Below are 19154 nucleotides of genomic sequence, written 5' to 3' on the forward strand. Positions count from 1 at the left end.
AGACAGAGAGCACGAGAGGGAAGAGGGCAGAGGGAGAAGCAGACTCCCTGTTGAGCAGGGAGCCCGATGTGGGACTCGATCCCGGGACTCCAGGATCATGACCTGAGCTGAAGGCAGTTGCTTAACCAACTGAGCCACCCAGGCGCCCCGAATAAATAAAAAATCTTTTTTTTTTTTTAAAGATTTTATTTATTTATTCATTAGAGACAGAGAGAGAGAGAGAGGCAGAGGGAGAAGCAGGCTCCCAAGGAGCAGGGAGCCCGATGCGGGACCTGATCCCAGGACCCTGAGATCATGACCTGAGCCGAAGGCAGACGCTTAACGACTGAGCCACCCAGGCGCCCCGGAATAAATAAAAAAAATCTTTAAAAAAATAAAATAAAATAAAGTAGATTCAGTACCCAGGGCAATGCCTGACATTCATTACCTAAACAGGCTCCTAAACCCACTGAGAGACAAGAGGGATGGGACCAAAAGCAGGGGTGAAAACAGCCACTCACTCAAGAAGAAAACCAATCAGACTTGTGCAGCTGAGTCTTCAGCTATTTTGGTGTGCTGAAGGAAGTGCTCCCAGAACACTTCTCCAGGTCAAGGGCCAGTCCAAATCCAAGTCCATCCGACAGAGCTAGAACTGAGAGCATCAGAGTTCCCATCTGGCCTCACAGTCATCAGAGGACTCAGCTGAGATGCCATGAACAGCTACAAAGAGCAGTTCATGACTGGACTTTCAGTAATGGTAACTGTTTCTTTTCTTTGGGAAGAAGTAAGCCAGGCTTGTAAAGCAATTGTAAAGAACATAAGCAGAGCAGGTAAAAAGTGTCTCTCCTGTCCCCTTACCTGGATGTGTGATGGCCTCTCCCCCACCTCCGGCCTTATGGTTTCTACTGATTTGGAGTCCACTAATTTCCCTCCCACCAACACACACACACACAACTATCAGGTGTAGTACACGGACACCTTGGCAAGAAGAGGGAAAAAAATTCACAGGTTGTAGCATCTTACCATTTTGGCTATTTCCTGCTTGCCCTTTTGTGAAAGCATTTTTTCCCTCACATTGTTGACACTGTACTAATACAATTTTGTGTCCTGCTTAGCATTTTAAGCATCTTTCCATATCAAAAATTCTAAGCATTTTTCTATGACTATGTAATCATCATTCTGACTAATGAAAATGCTTCTTGCGTTCTGCTAGTATAAACAGACATCATGCTGAACATCCTCAACCCCGAGTTAGCTGCATTATGGCCTGCTAACGGGGTCAAAGGGTGTTACGATTTGGGGAGTCCTGTAGCAAGTTGTCATGCTACAGCAGAAAGGGGACAGTGCTACAGTTCTGGAGAAGTAGCAGGACAACTTCCAGCAAAACTATTTTTTCTAGGGGCGCCTGGGTGGATCAGCTGGTTAAGCGTCTGCCTTCGGCTCAGGTTGTGATCCCAGCGTCCTGGGATCAAGTCCCACATCGGGCTCCCTGCTCAGCGGGGAGCCTGCTTCTCCCTCTCCCTCTGCCTCTCTCCCTGCTCATGCTCTCTCTCTCTCTCTCTCTCTCACTGTATCTGTGTCTGAAATGAATAAATAAAATCTTTTAAAAAAAAAAATTTTTTTTTCTAAAAAAAAAAAAAAAGGATAGTAGGAAGGGAAGAATGAAGGGGGAAATTGGAGGGGGAGACGGACCATGAGAGACTATGGACTCTGAGAAACAAACAGGGTTTTAGAGGGGAGGGGGTTGGGGGGATGGGTTAGCCTGGCAATGGGTATTAAAGAGGGCACGTTCTGCATGGAGCACTGGGTGTTATATGCAAACAATGAATCATGGAACACTACATCAAAAACTAATGATGTAATGTATGGTGATTAACATAACATAATAAAATAAAAAAAACTATTTTTTTCTAAACCAAGCTCTACTTAAAACCTAAATATAAACAAAGAAAGCGATGCGTGGTTCCTCACACAGCACAGACTCTTCCTGTTCAGCAGAGTACTTTGGTCCGTGGACCCCCAAAACATCTGGGAGTTGGGAGCTGGGTCTGAAAATTGGCTTTAGAGCTATCTAACTGCTCCAGCACAGACACTCTGCGTAGGACACTTCTGTCGCAACGTGGCTCAAACCCACAGCATCACCATCATCGTTTGCATCTGCTCCCAGCAGCTTTCAGGGAAGAGGAATTTCCCTGAGCCTGTCCTCCCTGTGTACCCATCATTTAGCCTGCTGTTTACTGAGCACCTGTTAGGGGTAGATCTGGCACTTTACCTTGAAATAAGCCCCATTATCTTCATTTTATGGAGGATGAAGCCAATGTGAGGCGTGGTTGAGGTGCTTATTCCAAGACGCACAGAACTATTAGGGCTGGGACTCGCGCCCTGCTCTGCAAGGCACTAACCGCTAAGCTGGCAGAGAAGAGTGAAGAGAGACTCCAGGGGAGGCCATTATGGGAAGAGTGCCAGGCTATCAAGGGTCGTGGTTTGAATACCACCAGCTCACACTGGGGAGGGCACCCTCTCCTGCCAGGCACTGAGCTTGTAGTTCTAATGAGAAGACCTGCTGTACAGCAAACCTGTTGTCCCTGGCCTGCTCCTGCTATTGGCCATGTGGCTCCAATATGAGGAGATAAGGTCCAGCACAGGACCGAAGGTGGGTGCTGATGCTGAGAAGCAGAAGAGAGGTTTCAAGGAGAGAGAACACTTCCTGCTCCTGTTGACAAAGTCTTGGCTGACATTAGGGCTCTTTGACCGCCCTTGCTGAATAAGCAGGTATTATCAGAAAGTTTCAGTGTTACCAACTGGACATAGCTTTACTATCCAGTACATTCAATACTGCCCTGGCCATAGGTCTCGTACCTATCTGGGCACCAGAGACAACTGCAGCTAGCTCTGTGTACGCCAACGTGTTTTACAACATGGTGAGGCCACCCACGGTGTACAACTGGGGCACAGCAATTATGTTCTTCATCACCAGGAGGGCCTCACCTAGGGCAATTTCCATAAATAACTTGATCACCCCAAGACAGACATTCAAAGGTTCATATCCACAAAGGCCAGCACAGCATGATTAGTTGCTGACACAGAGTAGTAGTAATGTTGTTTTATGCTGAAACAGCATTTTACCTGCACAGAGCACTTTCACAAACATGATCTCATCTAAGCTTCACAACAAACCTTGAGTTAAGCCTTTCCAAGTTCCAAATGACACCTGAGAAAAGCTGAGGCTTGGAGAGGCGAAGTAACTCGCTCAGGGCTGTAGCAGTAGTACCCGAGCCAGGAGTCAATCCCTGGACCCCGAATGGAAAGTGCCTTCCCGGACAGTGTCCTACCCTAAGTGTGAGAGCTTAAGACTGAGAGCCATGGTGTCCTATGCTGATCAACACAGGATCCTCCGGGCGGGGGGTGGGGAGGTGGGTGGAGGCATGGCGGCCCACCTGGGTGGCTCAGTCGGTTAAGCATCTGACTCCTGGTTTCAGCTCAGGTCAGGATCTCAGGCTCATGAGACCGAATACCGTGTTGGGCTCAGTGCTCAGCATGGAGTCTGCTTAGTTTCCCTCTCTCCCTCTCTCTTTCTCAAATAAAGAAATATATCTTTAAAACAAGACAACACAAAACATAAGATCCTCCGGGAAAGCTCTAGGGCACCTATGTACCTAAGTACAGAAGCCTGCAGATGGCCTCCAAGAGCACCCGGTCCTAGGAAACCTGTCTCTTGACTAGACACTGAAAAGAGCTCCCTACCTGGATACGGGATGGAGAGCAGAGTGAAGTCGGCATAGCGCTGGGCTTTGTCCACCTTCTCGGAGGAGGTTACACTACAAGACAGGACACAATGTGTTATGGCATCACAACACATATGCACCATTCCCCAGTGAGTATTACATCAACGTAAAATGAACCTCTTGCTAAAGAAACTACTCTTCAGATTTAGGAATGATTCCCTTCAGCAGTGCTGACTTTGAACAATTAAGAAATGTAACTTCTCGGGGTGCCTGGGTGGATCAGTCGGTTAAGCGTCTGCCTTCAGCTCAGGTCATGATCCCAGGGTCCTGGGATCGAGCCCCACATCGGTACTCCCTGCTCGGTGGGAAGCCTGCTTCTCCCTCTCCCACTCCCCCCTGCTTGTGTTCTCTCTCTCACTGTGTCTCTCTCTGTCAAATAAATAAATAAAATCTTAAAAAAAAAAAAAAGAAATGTAACTTCTCTGCCCTCTACTCTAACTTATCAAGCAAGAGAGGTTACTCTCCAATTCTGCAGCATCCACAAGCGCAACAACCTCCCTACTGAGTCCCACAAATGAAGGCAGCACAACCACCCTGACCCAGAGGGTGGAATGAGATGAGAACAAGTAACTGAGACACTGTCCAAAGGGGGCTTCTGGGGGACTCTAGCCTCTCCTGTCTTCTCCAATATTCACTGAGGACACTCCTCAACAGGGCGGACAAATGGCATCTGAAAGGGAAAGACTTTGGACATTCTGATGGAAGAAGGGAGAAGGGAATATTCAGGTGTCTATGCACAGCTGAGCTGTAAGGCCTCAGTATGTCTTATTTTCTAAGACAACCTCCGCATAAGTAAAAGTCAGTATTATGAAAAAATAAAACATTTTTTTTGGCAGGGGGGGAAATTCTACAATCTCATCACCTCAATCCAGCTTCCATTATTTTCAAATTTTGCCTTATCAAATATCAAGATTTGGTCCATATGTGAAGTAAAAATTGGGCACATACACTGAGTTTTTTTGTTGTTCCATTTAGAAAGAGACTCTAACCTACCAGAGAGGATGCAGAACTTGGAGCCAAGGGACAAACCTTCAAGAGTTTCTAAGGAGGCAGCAGAGCACAGGTTAGAGACTCATGGGCCCTCAGTTATTCTCTGCATGACCTTGAGCAAGTTACTTAACCTCTCTGTGCTTTAGTTTCTCACTTGCAAGAGGGGCATAGTAGAACCTGCCTTGCAAGAATGTTTGAAGATACAGCTAGAAGATGTACAGAAAGCCCTCAGCATGAGGCCTGGCATGTAGTGAGCCCTTAGTAACTGCTGTATATACCATCACCGACCTGAAAAGCGGTGAACATATCACCAGTGCAGGAGGTGGCCTGTACTTACTTCATGCCAAACTTCACCTTCTTGTTCTCCACCATCAAGTCGCAGATGTATTTGACTGACAGGTACCGAAGCAGCTTGATGTCATAGCCTCTGACCTTATCAAAAAGATGTGTGTCGGAACTTCTGAAACAAAGAGCCGAAGGGAGAGGTTGTACTGCACATTCATTCAGAGAAGTTTGGGGGATAGGGAGCACGTTCAAGGAAGCAGAGATGTCACTGGCAAGAACTTCTGTTTCCCTTCTCCATTCGATGGAGGGAGGGCCGAGACAGGACAACTGGCCTCAGGGAAGGTGACTTCCTAAGAGATTACCCTGCTCTCTGGGACATATTTCAAAGAGGAGCAATTTGCAGCCGAGAACTGGGAAAGGGCTTTTTGGCACTGCCTGACATTAAGCCAAAAGACTCGAGATAATCTCGGAGTTCTAAAAAGCAGCAAGCTGGTGGCTGATAGAGTCTCTGAGATTCCATTAATCTCCCTCCAGCCCCCCTTTTCCCATTTATGACCATTTTTAGCCATATGATTTGCTCATAATGTAACCGAGTGAGATGCTTGCTGGAGATGGACTTTTTAGAGCTGTTTTATCACCTGATTGTGAAATTCTACCAAGTGAATTCCCTCTTCTTAGCAGGTCTAAGCAGCAAGGAGATAAAATTTTTCCTAATCCCCCAGGCTGTCTTTTGATCAGTCATACAGATAAAGGCAAAAGTAGAATGAGTACACAGTCACCATTAATTTTTTAATGCCCACTGCTTTGCTGTCCACAGCAGTGTCCTCGCCAAGAACAGTGTATGCTATGGAAGACGGCCTGGCTGAGGCAGAGGTCGTCTGATCTCAGGGGGAGAGCCAAACATTCTTGAGCACAAGCCAGGGTTGCTGCTCTCGGAACTAACAGGCAGAACTGGGCATAGTGAGATGCCTTTTCATGCACCAAACCATGATTTTGGGCAGCTGATCTTACTAGGGTGCTCGTGTGCATTCCAGAGATGCCTGATACCAGTTAAAGACTTCCCACGGGTACAGGCCATGCAAAGGAGCTTTTCCAAAATATCCTAGGGTGTCATTTTCTAAAAACATTTGGAAAGGAGGTAGAAGAGTGTGAACCAACCCATTTCCTCCCTTTAAGGGGGCCTAAAATACTTCTTTGTATCAAGCTCTATTATGGCATCGATGACAACTTGATGAACTGTGTAACCTCTAGTCTCTGGGTCTCCCACATGGGGACTGTAGCCCCTGCCCTGTGCCTTGGTACCAGGTGTGCTGTGACACCTGGTAGGCTGGCTGTCAGCACCCTGGTCACACCATGGAAACCACGGGGCTTGCCACACACACAGATGTCTGAGCCCTGTCTCAAACCTGCAGACCCTGGGGCTGAGATACTGCCCAGGAGGGAGACAGACTGCTCAGCCAGGCAATAAAATCAGCTCTGGGGAGAAGCTATGGGATGGACCTTAATGACCCTATTTCAGGGGCATGGACTTAGCCGTGGAAGGAAAGGAGCCAAAGCACTCACCTGGACCAGTGATGAGCATACACCATCGGTATGAAAATGCCCACCACTGGTCAGATACCCCATCCCCAGTACAAGCCCAGATCCATAACAATCTGGCACTGACCGAAGAGCGCAGTCCTCCTCGGTGATGTCCTCTGAATCTGCCCAGGCATCATCTGCACCCCCTGCCAGAGAAACCTGTCAGCACCAAGGCTGTTGCACGGGGCTCCACCCAGGGGCTTCCTGACCAGGCTCCTCCCACCCCGCGCCGACACCACCCCCAAGGGCAGCCCTCATGTCTTTCGGCATCAGATGTCCCCTATGCCTGGCAGGCTTCTTTACCCCAGCATCTCCTTGAGTGAAGGGAAGGCCCCTGGTCTCCACCCAGACTGCTCAGACTCTCCACCTCTGCCACCGTGGCGTAGGTGGCTCTTCTCTACATCTGGGCTCTTGTTCTCAGTCAGAGGAGGTAGCTCAATATTCACCTGAGAAAATATAATTGTAGCCAGTGCGTCCATACAGCTCCCCCCATCCAGCCAGGGTAGCCGACCTGCAAATGTGCTGGGAGAGAAACAGCATTTTCAGATGCTTTTCTAGGGTTTTTTTGTTCTTGTTTTTCCCAGCTTTATTGAGATAAAATTGACATACAATATTGTGTAAGTTTAAGGTTTACAACATGCTGATTTGATATACTTATAGATTGTAAAATCATTACCACCATCGAGTCAGCTAACAGCTCTATCATGTCACACAATTACCATTTCTTTTATGTGGTGAAAATATTTAAGACCATCTCTCTTTGCAACTTTCAAGCATATAATACAACATTAACAACTATAATCACTCTGCTGTACATTTAGATCTGCAGTTTGTACACTCTGGCCGACAGTCAAGATGATTTTCTCAAGTGCGCACAGTTGAAGGAACACCTAGGACTCCGCAGAGTCTCCCAGGCCCAGCTTCTGGGTCCAGGAGCACTCCCCAAAGTCTTATCAGCACCCAGGCCACAGCAGTCAATCTGAAGAATGCCTAGAATTTTTATTCTACATCCTGTCAAGGGAGCAGCTCCCCCAAACAAGAGGCACCAGAGCGCTACTAAGAGTAACAGACAGATTTAGGGGCTGTCACGCGTGTATGTGTGTAGGATTCGATGTTATGGTCTATGTGTGTGTGCTGGGCGTGGCACTGAACCGCTTACACCACTTCTCACTGAATTTTCAGTGAGCCCACGAGGAGCTGTGGCAGGGTGCATGCACTGCAGCTGCTTCACAGAAGGCACGGGAAGGTCATACAAGGACGGGTAAGCTGGGATTCGGTCTAGACCCACCCACTTCCACAGCCTGTGTGCTTATCATCATCTGGAACTGTTTAGCACAGGGGGGCAGCAACCTCTGAAGCAGGTGGGTCAATTAAGGGAGAAACGTTTGGGTGGTTTTTGTTTTTATTTACATCTCTCTCTTCCTTACCAAGGAAATGTAGTAGCTATAACTGTGCTTACGGGGTTTTTTGTTTCTTTTTTTTTTTTTTTTTTACTCTTTTCCTCATTACTTAAAGATCACTTTGAGAGCTAGAATCCTAGAAACCAAGCAACTGGACTGAACTTCAAAATCTAATTTTAAGGCTGTATCTTTAATTAAACTGTAATGAGATCCTCATGGGAGGATATAGGTGGTAATGGGTAAGCCAACTAACCCAGAGTTTAGCTAAAGGCCAGGGGTGGCAGTGAGGTGGCTCAGAGTTTATATTAGAGAGGACAGCTGCATGACAGAGAGGGGTGAAGTTCATTTCTGAATGGGTCACACAGACTGGCAAGGTAAAGCAGGTCCCTGAAGACTGCAAAATACTGCCTGAGGGCTTCTTTTTCTTCTCTACCTGTTAGATAATAGGAGAGACAAGGTTTTGTTGCTACAGGAAAGGGGTGTGGGTGGGCATCACCAGGTCACCTTCCGGCTCTCTTGAGGTAGTGACAGTCTGGGGGAGGGGTCAGGTAATAGAAAAGCAACCTAAGGCAGCGTGTGGTGTTTTTTCAGGGCTGGGGACAAGAAGAGATTCATGGGAAGGTTGTCCAGGCAGTCTGTGATGAAGGACATGGGCTGGGATTCCTGCTGGCCTGAGGAGGATACACACTGGTGGGGGCTGCTTAATTTTCTCTGGGTCCAAAAGCATTTTGAAAATCTGATGAAAATGATCAACTATCCCCAGAAAAAAATGTGTGCACCACAGTTAACTTACATTTTAGAGGTTCCTGGACTCTCCCAAGTCCATCCACGGACCCATCTCTAGCCCCCATTAAGAGATGCTCTAAGGGGACCACCCCAGTAATGGGGAGTAGGGAAGTGGAAAACTGTAGCAGGGAAGTGTCAATCCTCAGGGTTAGCACCTGAGAAACTCTCACGTTAAGTGGGAAGGTCTGATTCCTAGGAGCAAGACAATAGGGGGCATTCAGCTTGTTTTGAGGGTTCCCCCCACCCCAGAAATAAACAGCCAATTTTACTGGGCCCAGACCGGGGGTCCGTGTGTCTTGAAGACTTCTGCGTATTTGTCAAAATTTCCTTCTCCAGGTTCTTTTCAGCCTGTCTCTGTAGCCTCATGAGCAGCTTTTTCTTCGAGTAATGGATCTCGGCCTTCTCCTTCCCCTTGTCCTTCAAGTACTGTCTGGTACTTCCAGCCAACCTCGTGAGCCAGGCACCCAAGGTAAGCGAACTTTCGTGTAGGCTTCAGACACAAACTTGGGAGCAGCGAGTACCACCACCTGCTTTTTCTTGTCATAGGGTGGCAGGAACCCTTGAGGCGGTCAGGGCAGCCTGGCCCTGCTGGGTCTTGAGGGGGCAGTGGGCCTCGCACTGTCCGCCAGAAGATGCGGCTGGGCACTCAGAAGTGGCAGGGGCCACAGGATGGGTTGGTGTGCATCCGCTTGCAGAGAAAGGCCAGCTACTTCAACTTGTCTCTGTAAAATTGCCAGAAATGTTGATGTCCTCACAGCGCGTGACTTCAAGCCTAGCCGCACCCAGCTGGCCACGATGGCCGCTCGGCAGCCCAGGAGATAGCCTCTGCCATCGAGCACCAGTACCCGCCCCTCCGCCATCTTCGGCAGCCGCCTGGGAAAGCTTCTCTGAGTTTGACTGGCGTGTATTACCATCCCCACCCTTCCCCATCATCTAAGTTGCTAACACCAAATCTCACTTTTCTTTGCATTTTTTTGTTGTTGTCGAATCTTTTCAGAGCAGAGACACACACTGTCTTTGGCTCTTGAGTTTTGAGACTGTTTCTTGAACTGTCTTCTAGGTCCAGATACCTCCTTCTGTCCCAGTTCTCTCATATCCCTTAGCTCTGTCTGTCCTTGCCTTTTTGGTAAGTCAGGCAGCGAGACGCGGGCCCAGAGGACTCATCAGATTGAAAAGAGCGGGCAAGTTGGCTATCTCCCCCAGTGAGGCACTAACCTCCCCTGAAGGAAGGTCCTCAGGTGGCACCTGGCGGAAGCGGTACTGGACTGCAGACTCTATCTCCTGAGCCTCATGGCTCCAAACCATAACCCCATCACTTCTGCACTTTAAGCTTAGCTCTTGACTGAGAAAGCAGGATGCACTGTGAATGCTCTCCATTTATCTAATTGTGAGTGGCCTCTAATTCCGCTTGGGGAGTATCGCTCTGTAGGATTCGCTCATCTACTAACCAACTCTGACATGCAGATGAAAGTGGCAGACCTTTACTCCCCATCTCTTAAGGGAGGAAACAAAGAGAAAGATGACTTGTCAAATACAAGTGTTGGGGAAGAAAATGGCATAGGAGAACACCTTACCCTTAAATGCTTGAACTGAGTTTTTAAAAATTTTTGATAATATATTTTATTTAACCCAACTATATCCCAAATATTATATCAACATATAGTTACTTTAAAAATCATTAATATTTTACATTTTTTGTACTAAATCTTTAAAATTCGATCTGTATTTTACTTGAATGCTTTACTTTTAGCCTTGTTTTTTTTTACAATAAATTTTTTTTTTTAATTAAGTAATCTCTGTGCCCAACGTGGGGCTCCAACTCATGACTCTGAAGTCAAGAATCGCACGGGGTACTGACTAAGCCAGCCAGGTGCCCCTTTACTTTTAGCATTTAAAGGAAAAAGTAGTCCTGACCCCAAATACGGTTGTGTTTCACAAAAAAATTCCACGTTGTTTCAGTTATAAATTAACTGCAATAACATCAAACACTTCGTTCCTCAGTTGCACTAGCCACACTGAAGTGAGTTTTGAAGGAAGCAAGCACTTCCTAACACACCCGCCTTCCCCAACCTAGCAGAGGTGTCGCCTCTGAAGTATTAGTAATAAACCGCCATCACCGCCCTAGCTACCAAGTGCCTGCCGTGTGCCACACATCTGAGGATGAGGTCCCCATCTCACAACAGAACACGCTCCCCTACCTTTCCTACTCTCCCTCTCGGTTGCCCATTCACTTGTCTGCCACTCACCGGGCTCACGAGGATGAGGACCGCCTTACTCATCTCTGTCGCCCCAGACACTAGCACAGGGCCCACTACTGCTTTATCCAACAGCAGGAGCTGAGCCTCCACTTCTAAGCCGGGTGGGTACTTTGCTAGGTGCTGGGAGGACAACAGTCAGACAAGGCCCCTGTCCTCAAAGGGATTACGGCAGAGAGGAAATGACAGACATTCAAACACGCAATTAGAGTGAAGCCCCTGTAGGGAGGTAGGGAGGTAAAAAGTGACCGTGTCAGAGGAAGCCAAAAGGTATGAAATGGTATCTCACTGCCTGGATAAGAAGGTGTAAAAGGAGAAGAAAGGGGCGCCTGGGTGGCTCAGTTGGTTAGGCGACTGCCTTCGGCTCAGGTCATGATCCTGGAGTTCCGGGATCGAGTCCCGCATCGGGCCCCCTGCTCGGCAGGGAGTCTGCTTCTCCCTCTGACCCTCCCCCTCTCATGTGCTCTCTCATTCTCTCTCAGAAAAAAAAAAAAAAAAAAAAAGGAGAAGAAAGCAGGATTAATGGCAAAGGCCTTCATAAACATTTATGAATGCCAAAGACTCCAAAGAATAATCCTTCTAACTCCCTGGTCTTCCTCTGAAATCAGGTGGCTTAGGGCTCTTTTTCACAGGCCTGCCTAGTCTGTAAGTGCAATCTGCCATTTAGCAACCCCACTTGTTCAGCTGTTCAGTGTGGCACTTCTCAAACACACTCAGGAAAGTTCCTTACTCGTGGTGTACAGACAAAGCAGTGAGAAACACCAGACCTGACAAAGCTACACAGGTCTCTCTGCTACAAGACGTCTCTGAGCCTTTGTTTTATCAATGTACACGTACCAATGGACTTTATGAATGTGGAGCCTGTGGTCAGGCCAACTCAGGTATGCAGAATTTCTCATTCACGGACAGGGAATGCTTTTCACAAGCGTATCCTTAAACTACTGTTCTTTGGAACACACTTCGGCAAACACTGGTTTGAGTATTACCTATGTAATTTCTAGTGACAAGCACTATGCTCCATAGAGCAGTGGTCTTTAAACTGGAGTTCCAATAACTTGCAAGAACCCGACAGCTTCCCAAAGGGGGAGGGGGGACAAAAAGCTGTAAGACGATCAACTTCAGGAACTTCCGTATCAGCTTTTCCATACAATCGACCTCTCCAAGCAAGCCTTCATTCAAGTCCCCTTTCCTAACTCCCCTTTCACATTTGCCCTTCTCCCATTTTACGAAAAGGCAGGCACAAAGGGGCCCAAACAAGCCTCATATCTCTCCTCCTCACTGTCCGGGCGCTTGACCACCCACACTGGGTAACCGCAGCTGGGTTCTGCAAGCCACATGCTCATGTATCTGCCAACCGAAGAGAGAGACTGCATCTGCTCCCTTTCCTCCTCCAGGCTCTCTCCCTACTTTCATCTGCTCCTCCTAGACTAATCCCCCCGAAAAAGCTACTTTCCTCCTATATTTCCCTGCTCAAAAATCACACTGCTCTCCTGGCAAATGCAAGCAACTTGGTCAGCATTCGGCCTCCTGCAATCAATCCCTTCCATCCTCTGGCCTGGCACGCACCTTCCCCACCAGCCAGGGAGGTGCCCGGGCCCCTCTGGTTTCTATCTCCATGCCTTTCCCCATGTTGCACCACCTGCTAGGAGCACCTTCCCATCTGTGTGCCAGCTAGCATTGTTTTTCCTCCAGTGCTCTCAAGCCACGGCCTGCTCACTTAATGAGGCCACCCGTTGAGTCACTCCACACTGTTCTCCAAGCTTCTCTTACACCACACTGGAGGACCCTCAATTTCAGTGTGGTAGCCTGAGGGAACTCCAGGTTCAGTTCAAATCCCAGCTCTTTTAGTAAACTTGGCAAAGTTACTTAATCACTTCATTTTATCTGCAAAATGGGAACATCAATTACATCAAACGATTATAAAAAGATAGGTAAATGAGACCACACTGGGGAGCCAAGTTAACGAACGTCACTAGAGTATAAGCTCCATGAGGGTAAGGGTTTTTGTCTACACACTGATGTATCTTAAGGCCTGAAACCTAATATACATTCAGAAAACACTTAGTAAATTATAGGATGAACAACAATGAACAAACAACAATGTATTAACTTACCTGATCTAATGTAGTCCATAAACCTTTGATGTAGGCATTATTATTATTCCCATTTTATAGAGGAGGACACTGAGGCCTTGTATAGGCAGGAAGTAACAGGGCCAGGATCTGAACCTAGGCAATCTGGCTCCAGAACACAGGGTGGGGTGGGACGCCTGGGTGGCTCAGTCAGCTAAGCATGTGCCTTTAGCTCAGGTCATGATCCCAGCGTCCTGGGATTGAGTCCCACGTTGGGCTCCCTGCTCAGCGGGAGGCCTGCCTCTCCCTCTGCCTGCCACTCCCCCTGCTTGTGCTTGCTCGGGCACTCTCTCTCTCTCTCACAAATAAATAAATAAATAATCTTAAAAAAAAAAAAGCACAGGGTGGGGTACTCTGGTGTGACTATCCCTTCCCTACATTGACTCCCTTGGAAGGTGGTATAAGAATTGGATTGTTGCTGGGGTGCCTGGGTGGCTCAGTCGTTAAGCGTCTGCCTTTGCCTCAGGTCATTATGATCCCAGCGTCCTGGGATTGAGCCCCGCGTCGGGCTCCCTGCTCAGTGGGAGGCCTGCTTCTCCCTGTCCCACTCCCCCTGCTTGTGTTCCCTCTCTCGCTGTCTCTGTGTCAAATAAATCTTTAAAAAAAGAATCGGTCTGTTTCTATGGCCTGCATTGCACAGCACCAGGCACCCAGTAATCACCCAACACTTGGCTGGCAAATGCTGAGAACAAGTCGACCATACACTTTGCATTCAGCCAGTTACCCCAGAACAGGGTCTAAGGGAATGGTGTATTCTTACCTTGCCCTTGAACAGGATCACTGGACAGACAAACCGTCCTCTGCACCTGGCCGTCTTGCTACGGTTGACAAGGTCTTGCAACTTGCTCACTTGCACAGTGCTCTGAAACCTAAGGCACAGGCAAGAGTCAGGTCAGGCTGGCTTCTAAGTGGGCAGTGTGTGTGTGTGTGTGTGTGTGTGTTCACAAAGACCCCACGCAAAGTCTGCAGATGTGTGCATGAATACTCATATGAAATTTAGTAAATGCTTTAATTCCTAAATTCTAGATCACGGATATGTTAAGCTTTTCAGGAAGAGAAAAAAAAATGCTATATTATAGGTAATAAAATTTAAGTCATCCTGATTTTAGAATCCTTAAAATGAAAAAACAAGTGAGCTACTTTGAAGACATGATACATAAAATACAGAAATATACGTAGCAAACTGAATGCTGATTACGTCCGGGGTGTACGTTTTTTTACTCCCAGAGTAAGACAATAGTTGTCCTGGGGACCCTATGGAAATCACAGGGCCATTTTTGTGATCTTTCAGGGGGCAGGCTAAGAAGGTTCGTATTTCACATGGTGATAAGCTTCTGATATTTCATCAACATTCCAACTATCTTTAACAGTCCAAACAGCAAACAGGGCAGGGAATGCTGGAGCAAAGGAGGTTAAAAAGCAGCTATTTGTGGCACGGAGAAATATAGTAGTTAATGCACTGGGTTTGGTAAGGAACTTCCAGAACATCAGAGGGTCAGGTTTAGAGATGAGTTCCAGCAAGTCAAAGCCATAATCAAATCAGTAGACCCTAAAAACAAGGTCGCTTGTTATAGACTCACCTACCAATCCAAATCAGCCAGGCAGAGCTTCTAGTTACACGAGAAAGGAGAGGCAGGAAAGTTAAGAGTGGGACACTATGTAGATTAAATGAGTAGAAGGGAAGGAAGACGCTCATGTTCCCTCCTTATAAGGGTGAGCTTCCAGGTCAAGGGCATTTAATTCCTTCTACATCCTAATCCTTCTGCGCATCCAGGTGTTCTTGCACAGCAAATGCATACAAATAACTGTTTCCAAATGAGTAAGTTCAACTCCTACACATCTGTGGTTAGCTTTTTAAGTCTATCTGGATGCTGTTGGGATTAACAGTCTTTTAAAGATACTGCTGATTCTTAGTAGCCTTTACAGATATATTCGCAGGCCACAGTAACTACTGTCAAGTGGGGGTCTGAAACTGAAGTTAAAAAGAGGGGTTCAAATAAAAACCTGGACCAGTAGTTTGATGATCTTGGAAAGAGAACAAGGGGGTAAAAGAACAGAACTTACACTTCCCATGGTGTTTTTCTGTAAGGTCTGATTTAAGATGTTACTTTTGTAGTCATTTTTTTTTCTTCTTTGAAGTCAGCAAGAATGGCAAACTTGAAGAGGCTGGGGTGCTTCTTTAAGGTGCCTGTAGGGTGGCACTGGCCACCCAGCCATGCCCTAGAAAGTCCATGGCTCGGGCGCCTGGGTGGCTCAGTTGGTTAAGCGACTGCCTTCGGCTCAGGTCATGATCCCGGAGTCCCAGGATCGAGTCCCGCATCGGGCTCCCTGCTCAGCGGGGAGCCTGCTTCTCCCTCTGACCCTCCCCCCTCTCATGTGCTCTCTCTCTCATTCTCTCTGTCTCAAATAAATAAATAAAATCTTTAAAAAAAAAAAAAAGTCCATGGCTCACTGAAAACCAAGTTCTGCCACTTCCCCTCACTCAGTTTCTCTATGAAATAAAAAGGCACCTCAGGGGGCGCCTCAGTGGCTCAGTCAGTTAAGCGGCTGCCTTCGGCTCAGATCATGATCCCAGGGTCCTGGGATCAAGCCCCACATCGGGCTCCCTGCTCAGCGGGGAGCCTGCTTCTCCCTCTCCCTCTGCTTATTTATTATAAATAAATAAATAAAATCTTAAAAAAAAAAAAAGGCACCTCAGTACAAAATAATCTAATTCAACTCAGATGCCAGGAGAATATGAAACAGAGAGCACATACAATACTGTCCACAGTAGTCTTCCTCTTGCCTTTTGGTGGCCCCAAGCCATTTTCACAGATCTGATCAGCACCATCTATTGCCACAGGATCTCACTTAGTCACACCAGCAGCTCCCTGAGTTCTAAATGCCTTCAAACTGTGTTTGATGCTCCCAGGCTGAGAGCTTCCATTCGGCAAACTCCATAAAACCAAGATGGAAAACATGCCAGTATTTCCCTCTTAGGGGCTGTGGGCAGTCTCTTAATGTAGAAGTGGCATACTTTTTCTGGTTAGGCTAGGTGGTGGTTTATTTTGCTAGTTCCCCTACTCAAAGAAACAATTCAGCTTCCATTCTCAGTAGTTCCTGCTTTTATTTTTATTATCTCTTGGCCTTAGGATCTTTTTCTTACAGTGCTAAGCACTGAGCTGTATCTGGCACATGATACTCAGATTTGAATGAATAAACGTAGGCTTGTGTATTTACGTTTGTCTCGTGGGACTGATATTAACCTGTGGAATCTGATGCTATCTCTGGGGAGATAGCGTCAGAATTGAGCTGAATCGCAGGACGCCCAGCTGGTGTCCAAGAACTGGTGGTGTGGGGGACGCCTCAGTCCCACCCATGTTGGAATTAGGTACAGAACTTAACCACTATCCCCCAGTGCCTCATCTGTACTTCCCCTAATTCTGGTTCTTGTTACACAGTCATTGCTTCTTTATTGGTCTGTGTTACTTAAAAGATCTAAGGGTAGGGACTTCATCTATCTGGTAGGACTTCCAACTGGATCCCTGGGCACTGCCACATGGCAGCAGCTCAATGAACACTTGTTGACAAACACATGTCTTGGCTGTTCAGAGATCCCTATCCAGACTTCTATTCCCAGATGATGGGCTAAACTGGGGAGGTGGATTAACAGAACTAAACCACTTCCTAAATCCAGTTCTACCCTGTGTAATGCGGTCTAATTACTGTCCTATTAACACCAAAGCCAGGTATGTAAAGAAGCAAAAGTTCTGTTTCTTCCCACCTAAACATGCATATACTCCTTTCTCTTCAACTGAAAGGCACTGCCCACTCCGAGTTACTTCAAGGCCTTACAAGAAGTAAAAAGTAAAAACAAAGTTCAGTAACTCCTCTAGGGTGACGAATACACCACCGTGGCCCTGGCCTAGAAGGTGCGGCTCTGCTGGTGGAAGAACTGTGGTGATGACAGAAAGAAAAGGCAGACAGACCCACGGAGCAGAGTGAGGAAAGACCCGGATTTTAAACCCACCCTGCTTACTACTTCTGTGGTCTTCAGAAAAGCCAAGTTACTTCCCTGGGTTGTCACTTTCTCTTCGGGACAATGGAAGTGATACCACCTACTTCACTGGGTTGTTGCAGGGCTTAAGGGAGCTGCTGTGTGAAACTCTAACACCTGGCAAACATTAGGCCCTCGGCAAACATTCATTTCCCCTTCTTTAAGGGCTCGACTGCCATCAGCACTGAGCTGGTTTCCTTCCAGGAAAAGCTGCTGTGGGGCAACCAAGACAGAGTTCCTTAATGTACCTCTACTACAGGGTGGGGTGGCATCACCTGGGAGCTTGTGAGAAAATGCAGAAGCTCGGGCCCCACTCCAGACTACGGAGTCAGATTTTGTGTTGTCACTAAAAGCGCACGTGATTCGCTCATAGTCTAGCTGAAGTAGCACCATCTTGACTAAAGCTTAGCTTAATAGCAGAATGCCATCAGGGCACCAAGGTAAAACCATCAGCCAGCACTGAAGAGGGTGGAGGGGAGGGCAAGGGCAAGGAAAAAGAGATTTTGTTCAGAAACTGTAGCTAAGGGCTTATAGATGTTGAGTCTACCTAACTAATTCTGGAAGAAGTTAGGAAGGGATGGAAACCATATATAACGGAGCCTTAACAAAACTCATATCTTTAGGGTCAGAGATCCCTGGAGTTCTTAAGTTATATGACTGAGGATATAATTTCTATGATCTACATATAATTTGTTTTCCTAATACCTGCCTTTTTCTCAGTGAACCCCACCACCACCTCATGAGATGGCACACTTAATAGAAATTACATTTTACAGGTAAGGAATCGAAGGCTTAGTCCTTAGACTCCTCTCACCTGGTTATTCCTCTGCTGCAAAGCATTCTCTGGCTTCCTGTGGCCTCTAGCAGTGTTCCTCAGGCTACACGGTATATTAAGGCTCATCTAGAGAGCTCTCTAAGAATGTAGATTCTGGAAATTCTGATTCAGGGACCCTAAAATCTGTGATTTTAATGAGTGCTCAGGGGATACTAGCACAAAAAAACCGTAACACCCACAAGTCCACACTCTTTGGCCTGATGATCAAGACCATATATAAATTGGTCTTTTAGGACATGTCAGGTCTGCTACTCATCCTTCCAGTTCCAACTGAAGAGGACCTCTACCATGGGCTCTTCCTAAACACACACACTCCAGGCAGAATTAACCATTCTCCCTGGTTTGTCTGCAGCAGCGCTTCCTAAACCTTAATGTGTGTATGAATCACTAGGGCATCGTGTTAGGCTGTGATTTTGATTCAGTGGCTCTGGAGCCAGAGTTTCAGAGTCTCTAGCAGGTTCCTGATGGGCACACTTCAATAGTGAGGGCCTGCTGCCCTCATCATTAACATCGCATCTACAGGGCCATGCTTTCACAGATACTGTGGACAACAGCTCCTGGATTCTCTTAAAATCAGCAGCAAGTACGGAGACTAAGGGAACAAACTTTGAAATCAACATAAAGCATTTCCTGGAGCCTCCATGCTGTCATCATTTATTAGTGTCAAACAACTGCCACCATTTACTGACTACCTTTGGTTGTATCCTGTGCCGGGTGCTTTATATATGCTCGTATGTGACCTGGTTTTACCCAGAGAAAGCACTCGGGCCTTGGTAGGCCCTCAATAAATGGTAGCTCTTACTTCTAATTCTTACAATAAACACGCCAGGCTTGTAACAGCCCCACTTATCATCTGGGATTGCACTAGCCACTTTTCTAAACAGAGACAGAAACTTACCAATGAGAAAACCAAGAGACAAAGAGATTACGTAATTTGCCCAAGATACTTACACAGCCAGCACGTAAACTCAAAGCAGTCTGACCTCAGATCTCAGGCTCTTAAGCCCTATAAATGGTTAAGTGCTCTTAAGAATGTCAACAACACAGCACAGCTCCCACCCCATTCCCTTAAAAAAGGACAGTAAGGTTC

At 47.0% G+C, this 19154-nt stretch overlaps 1 protein-coding gene and 1 pseudogene across 4 annotated transcripts in view; both read right to left on the reverse strand.

The window, feature by feature from the left end:
* MTMR14 (myotubularin related protein 14) overlaps nt 1-19154 on the reverse strand; it is a 46919-nt gene that overhangs the window by 25099 nt on the left and 2666 nt on the right. For 2 of the 3 annotated variants that reach the window (XM_034998095.1, XM_034998093.1), the window contains exons 3-7: nt 13954-14062; nt 7067-7142; nt 6706-6766; nt 5092-5214; nt 3724-3797 (exon numbers count right to left, since the gene is read on the reverse strand). In XM_034998095.1, coding sequence (XP_034853986.1) covers nt 3724-3797; nt 5092-5214; nt 6706-6766; nt 7067-7142; nt 13954-14062 — 443 coding nt within the window. The remainder of the gene's footprint in view (nt 1-3723; nt 3798-5091; nt 5215-6705; nt 6767-7066; nt 7143-13953; nt 14063-19154) is intronic. The other variant, XM_034998094.1, reaches the window with a different exon arrangement.
* On the reverse strand, nt 6985-11399 carry LOC118005818 (annotated as a pseudogene). Its single transcript, XR_004677880.1, has one exon. The product of XR_004677880.1 is annotated as a 60S ribosomal protein L13a-like (transcript).

Source organism: Mirounga leonina, unplaced genomic scaffold, assembly GCF_011800145.1.
Source record: "Mirounga leonina isolate KUSES-001 unplaced genomic scaffold, KU_Mleo_1.0 Mir_94, whole genome shotgun sequence".
In the NCBI taxonomy this organism is placed as follows: domain Eukaryota; kingdom Metazoa; phylum Chordata; class Mammalia; order Carnivora; family Phocidae; genus Mirounga; species Mirounga leonina.